The sequence below is a fragment of the Corvus brachyrhynchos genome, unplaced genomic scaffold, assembly GCF_000691975.1.
Source record: "Corvus brachyrhynchos isolate BGI_N302 unplaced genomic scaffold, ASM69197v1 scaffold10, whole genome shotgun sequence".
Classification (NCBI taxonomy): Eukaryota; Metazoa; Chordata; class Aves; order Passeriformes; family Corvidae; genus Corvus; species Corvus brachyrhynchos.
Genome location: NW_008236180.1, coordinates 3,067,736 through 3,074,356, shown reverse-complemented (window position 1 = coordinate 3,074,356; position 6,621 = coordinate 3,067,736). Strand labels below are relative to the sequence as shown.

General features: G+C 48.9%; 1 protein-coding gene across 1 annotated transcript; it reads right to left on the bottom strand.

The window, feature by feature from the left end:
- Positions 1-1,365: 1,365 nt before the first annotated feature.
- On the bottom strand, positions 1,366-5,589 carry COMMD7 (COMM domain containing 7; the record flags this gene model as incomplete). Its single annotated transcript, XM_008634116.2, has 8 exons — positions 1,366-1,767; positions 2,261-2,309; positions 2,800-2,849; positions 2,973-3,063; positions 3,626-3,663; positions 3,744-3,800; positions 5,342-5,444; positions 5,530-5,589. Coding segments are annotated over 8 exons (525 nt in total), but the record flags the coding sequence as incomplete, so codon positions are not given.
- Between the last annotated feature and the right edge of the window lie 1,032 nt (positions 5,590-6,621).

Here is a 6,621-nt window from a genome sequence, read left to right as displayed (position 1 = left end):
GCGGATTCCTGACCCACAACCGAGCCTGGCATCTTCTCCGCAGCGCCGTGGCCACCTCCCGACGTAACGGGATAGGGCTGAGTGGTGCCGCCCTGGCACTAGGAGGGTGAGGAGAAATAATGGGGACAGGCAGCAGAAAACGTAAAGCAAAAAAAATTGCTTTTGTCTTGAGAAAGCAGCAGCCTTTTGGACTGCTTCTTCCTCCCTGAAATAGCTTTTCCTGCCACCCGAAAGGAAGCAGAATATTCTGTAGAATATTATTTCAGAGGTTTTGGGGGTTTTTTTCATTTTTACACTAATTATGTGACAAAGCTTGAAATGCTTGTGACTGATCTGATATGTGGGAAACTAAATAAATCCATTCCCAGGTTTGCCAGCAGGATTCCCCATTTCCCAAATATATGGCTCAGCCTGTGCCCGCTGTCATTCCCAGTCACTCCTGCAGCACCACAGAAAATGCAATGCAGGGACACTCAATGCTGGGTTTGCTGCAGCTGGAAACCCACGGGTGGAGCTGTGAGTTGCAGGGAGCTCTGTGATGCTTTTCTCATAGAAATGGTCTGTTTGGGACAGGTTTAACTGGAAGCAGCTGCTGGTGCAGGGAGCCCCACAGCAGAGTGGCAGGATACCCTGGGACAGTGAACCCCTTCAGGTGGAGGCTGGAAAGAGAGTATCTGACTAGGATATTCCCTGTTAATGTGGTTTATTCCCTTCAGTGGAACTGCTGAGTGTGAGAGGGACACAGAGGTGCCTTCCTTGGGACATGCCCTGCAAAAGGAGCTTCCTTCATCCCTGTGCTGTGGGAGAGGCTCCAGCCAGCTCAGGCTGCTGGACAACAGTCTGGACACGAGAGGAACTTCAGTGACTGTAACATCACCCACTGCCCCAGGTGGGTCGGAGCACCCCTCTGCTTCCTGATGAAGCTCATCCTCACCCTCAAAGAGTCGAGCTAATGGAACTTCATGGGGTTTGGACATATGTCCACTGGGAAACAGGCTGGGTCTGACTGTGCCATGTCACACAGGCTGCAGATTAAAGAGCAGCACATCCAAATGAGATTTAGCTTGTCACCCCCCGAGATGTCCTCCCCCTGTGCACAGAGGCAGATGTTTGGTTGTTTAAGATTTAAAATCACCTACCACTGAGATACTTTTCCATAATGAGGCACAATTGGGAAGAAGCTAATCAACATGTTTCTTAATACAAGAGAAGGGAGAGGCTTGAAAGGAGCACTAAGTGATTCCCCAGGTAAGATACTCTCCTTGCTTTCCTCGTCCTCTCTGCTTAATTCTTCCAAGTTTCAAAATTATTCTTTGCTCCTGTTTCTCTTTTTTCTCACAAAATCAAATTCTGATACAAATGGAGTAGGATGGGAATGGGTTTATTTCTTTGCTATTTTAGTAAAGGTATCCACATTACTTCTGACCACAGTTTCTCATAATAGTATAGTAAAAAAAAAAAAAAAAGAGAGATGAGTGAACTTGTAGATGCTTTGAAAAAGCTGAAACTTAGCCCAAGTTTCAGGTTCTAAAGGATTGATGGGTCCTGCTGGGCCATGACACCACTGCTCATTGCACAGCTTGTCTCCTCTTATCAGAGTGTGAAGAGTCAGCTGGGAAAGAGCAGATCTGCAGGCCCATGAGGAGGAATTAAACATCCCGGACAGATGTCGGCTCAGGTCTGTGCAGTTTCAGCTGAAGCTTTCCAGGCTGGTTTTGACCCGTTCCATTTCATGCAGAAAACTGTAGAACTGGGGCAAAGTTAACTCTGCAGAAAAAAAAAGAGGCATCAAGTCTTAGATTTCAGGTTACACTTCCAACATTGGCAAAGCTGTTCTGGTGCTACCATGGAGCAACTCATGTTCACCTAAGCTGGGGAGTATTCGCCACTGTGATTCCCAGCAGCTGGTTCCTTAATGCTAGCCAGGCTGGGATCTCCCCTGGGATGGGATCTCCCAAGAGCACTCCATGCTTGGGAATCACTTACTTTCCTCCTCTGCCTTGCTGCTCTGCAATGCTCCGTGGCAGATCTGTGTTTACTGAGGCACAGATGTGAAGATGCCCAAAAGTCAGTGTTCCTAAACATTTCCAGAGTGCCTCTGGCAGGAGCAGCTGCAGCCATGGAGAGGCCGGGGCAGAAGTAGCCACAGTGATGCTTTTGCAGTGACCCCGCCCTGGTTCTGCCCCCACCCCCAGCAACACTTGGAGCTCCAAACTGCAGCTTTCCCGTGCTTCCCTCTTGTCCAGAACTGTTAACTCACCAACATACACGTTTTCCAATTGGCTCCCTTTTTTAATCACCAGCTTCAGCTTGGGGAAAGGAAAAGCAGAGGTATTTTAGTTCAGAGACCTGTATCTAAGCACCAGGAGAGGACAGCAGAGCAGGAGTCCGCTGTGAGTTTGACTGCTGCACAGCACACACATATCTGACAGGCTTTTTAAGAAGTGCCACTGTAGGAACAGATTCCCTGGGCATTGGGAAGATCTCTGGAAGTCCTTGATCCCACTTTCCCTCCCTCCCCAAGATGGCTGACCTTTGCTAACCTGAACTTTTTGAACAGCTTTTCAGAATGGGCCACGTTTCTGTGATACCTCATGTCTTCAGAGGAGAAACAAACAGCAGCGTGTCTGCTCTCTGCTGGCAGCAGCACTTGGAGACTGAAGATGCAGTCACAGAGCCCGTTCCTATGAGACCCAGCTTCCCTCTCCTTCCCCTCACAGCCAGTGCTTCCCACATGCCTGGCTGGAGCTTGTTCCTCAACTGCACTACAAGCTGAACTCTGTGATGTGGGAGATTTACCTGTAAGAAGATACTTCCCACTTTTTCCAGCTCACTGCTCCCAGCAGTCACTGTGAGTCAGAAAGAAGAGAAGGCAGATAATCTGTTAGTTAAGCAGTGAAATAAAACGTTATTTAGCCAAGATCTGCTGCTGGGTTTCCCAACCCCTCCAGTTTATGTTGTAGCTCTATTACCTCCAAACTTCCACTCCATATCTATCAGCTGGTTAATCATCAGTGTCTGACCCACAGCCAGGCGTGTTAGGGTGGGGGAATTCACCTTCCACTACAAGAGCAAAAGACACACCAGCAATTAATTCAGAGAGGCCTCTGTTTGTACCTAAAACTTCAACAAGAGTCAGAACGAAGGCAGAGGATGGCTGAAGCCCAGAGTAAAGACAGAATTAATGTGGTCAGGAGGGCTTTCAGAGGTATTTGAGTCCTGCTAGGATTTCCATCTGCCCTGTCACTTCTGTATATGAAACTCACTGGTTTTGTTTTAGCACTGGTTCAGTGTAACAATATCTGTGCAAAAAGCCATGTGTTCGTGTAACTGCATGACCTCGGGGCTCAAAGCATGGGAAGCACAAAAACATCACATGAAAGCCACACAGCAGTGCAGGAATTGTGACACTGATGGGAGAGAGGCCCTGGCAAACCAGAGGTATCATCAGACAAACTGCTCCTTATTAGTTCTCTGAGGATCTTCAGTTCAAAATCCCACGCTGGTTTTGAAGAAAATAACCCAAAGTGCCGACATAGCTCAGGAGCACAGTGGGGTTTTATGAGTTCCCACTCACAGAACTGACATTTTGTTAGCTTAGAAACAAGCAAAAATATATAAATACCTGTTCTGCAAAATAACTGGCTTTCTCTTCACTGAGGCCTGTGGGGGGAAACCACATGAGATTACTATATGTGATAAATATTAATTATCTTTTATTTAGTGGAAAGCACATGACCTACCTAGAGCAATAAAATCTGCTCTGACTTGTTCTGAAGACAAATTCCTCTTCAGGGCACCTGAACAAACACCACAAAGAAGAAGAAGAAAAAAATCACTTTTTACTCAGTCAAACTAATCTCTACTGAGTCACATAGAGGCAGGGACGGGACCCGGCGATGGAAAGCCTCTGTTTCTGAGCTGTGTTTTGAAGCAAACCACAGCTCCTCGGAGATCGGAAACCCAGTCGTGTCCGCCGGTATCTCTGCAGATGCCCGGTGCTTTAAAAGTCCGGGCTCTGGGAGTGCCTGGGAGAGGGCGAGATCCCATTGCAGGTATCCATGGGAACAGCGGCAGCGGTTATGTTTTGAAGCTGCTGCTTTCTCTCCTGTAGCCGCTTTGCTTGTTAAAGGAGAACTGTTAAGGCTGGCGGGCTGCTAATTTGACCTACCTGCTGTGTTTGGGATGATGGGTGTGAACGTGTGCACATAACACTTTCCCCCGCTGCGCCTTCCCCCTTTGTTCTGGGGCCCAGGCAGCACAGGGACCTTTACAAGGATTCTGATCTCTGAAGCCAAGAGCAGGCATCTCATAAATTCAAGGAGACTGCCAGCCCCACGTGGCTTTCCGGCTGTGTAGCACAGAGTTAAGTTATCTGCTGTGATCTGTTCGGATATCGTCTGTGGCATCTCAGAGCTGAGGAAAAGTTACAACGGGATTGAATCCAGAGCACAGGAACGACAAGATGAGGGCACCAAGGCCTGAATCAGGATGGGAAAAAATGCAAATTCCTCATTAAATCCTCACAGGAAAGAAAATTATTGTACTCCTGGATAGGAAAAGCGGCTTGAAGCAGTAGAACAACTTTAAAACAAATTCAGAAAACAGCTGTGCTCAGGATCCGGGCTGTGAAGGAAGCTACAGGGAAGCCAGGGCTGAAGGGTAATAGCAAGGGACTATTAATAACAAGAAGGATCAATGGGATGAATGTGCCGTGGAGTGTTTGATACATTACCATGTCAAACGGCAGCCACAACATCACAGTAATCCTATAAAGTGCTGGAGTCTGGGGTATTCCAGTGGAATCCCCCCAAACCTCTTCCTCACTGTTTATGAATGAGAAAGAGCTGGACACATTAAGTGTTTCTCTAGAACCAGACTGCAAGGTCAGCTGTCTCCTTCACATGGCCTAGAACTGCACCGGTCCCCAGCCCACCCCAAACGGGTGTGCACGGTCTTATTTGTCTCCAACAGCGCTTGTCCTTGGAGGAATTCCAGCACTGGGTCACTGGGGTGGAAGTTCCTGCAGAGACTCGGTGCCAACAGGAGGCTGCCCTGGTCTGGCAAAAGGGATTTACAGGCACTGCTTAAACCAAGCACTGTTGTCACACTGCTTGTGCTGCATTTAATGCACAGATATTTAAGGGAGTTTACTTAAGCTTGTGAAATGTGCATGCAGGCAGGGTATAAAGAATACAGAGTCACCAAATAGGGGAAGTTTTGATTCTTAAGTGCTAAGCACTGTATTAGCTACCATTAACACTTATTGTGCAAACCAAGCCCTGCAGGAATGGCTGGGACAGTTTGGCCTCAGGGCAGCATATGCAAATACATCACTTACCGTTGGGTACCAGAAGAATACTTTTGACAATGTTTTTCAGGGGGCCCAAGCTGATTTTATTCATGGTGGCAAAGTCTGAGAGCTGAGTCAGAAACCTTTCTACCTGCTCAAGAGAAAGAGCAGTAACACAATTTTTTCTCAGTTTCTGACCAGAGCTGCACTCACACATCTCTCCAGTTCTGCCTTACCTCCTTGGGCTCTGTCAGAAAGCGGAAAAGCACTTCAGTCAGCGCTGAGAATTGCTGTGAAGAAACAGGACAGTGTTAGACTTGGACATCAGCACCTCACCAGCCCCACGATTAGGTGGTGATGTACCCCCTTGACAAAGCTCCATACGCCTCCAGCACACTGGTCCCAGAGCTGGACCTGTGCTGGTGCCCTGTTCTCGGCAATATGTGATGCCTGTGGAGGGGATTGGCTCAGGATGCTTTTCAGAGCCTCTCAAGGGGTCTGTGCAGCTGGTAGCTGGCACTGCACAGGGCTTTTGTGACTTGTGGCTAATCAGAAGCTGCTGTTCTATCTTGTGCAATCCAAAAACTGCGAGTGGGAAAAGTTGTGAACATCCAGTCTCACGTTTCACAAAACCTATGGGGTAACCAGACCAACTTGGGAAAGGAAGAGAACTGGTTAAGGGTCTAGTTGCTGCTTTCAGCGTTCTGGGTGTGCAGCTGGCAGGCAGGAATGGAGAGGCTGCCCGAGTGGCAGAGCGCTACCAGCACCCTCCTCTGCTGGCACCAGCACCAGCGCTGGCTGTGACCTTCTGGGTATGGCCCAAAGTAGTATTGGCTGCTTTGTGGCTGCAGATCCTGACCTGCCCTCGTCCTCGGCCATGTGACAGAGATGGCACCGGGCTGTTACTGGGCTGATATCCTCAGTCCTGGCAAGCTGGGCTGGAAAAGCCTCAGCATTTCCACCAACTTCAGTCCAAGCTTCACACCCGATGTGTCAGTGACCGGGAGGCAGATGGTACCAATGACCGGGACCATTCAGCTGGAGGGAGGAAGTGCAGGATGGGAATCTGGGGTGGGAATCACAATCCAAACACTGTCTGGTCCCACCAGAAACCCCAGTGCTTGACAAGACCCCACTGCTCACGAGGCACGACCTGAGCCCTCAACCAGGAACTCCATCAGTGTCCCTACCCTTGGCAGGAGAGTGGAACTAGATGGTGTTTAAGGTCCCTTCCAGCTGAAACAGCTCTGGCATTCCATGATTCTATAAACATCCTTCAAACAGTTCCGGCGTGCGCGGGGCTCTCCCGGCTGGATCGGGGCTGTACC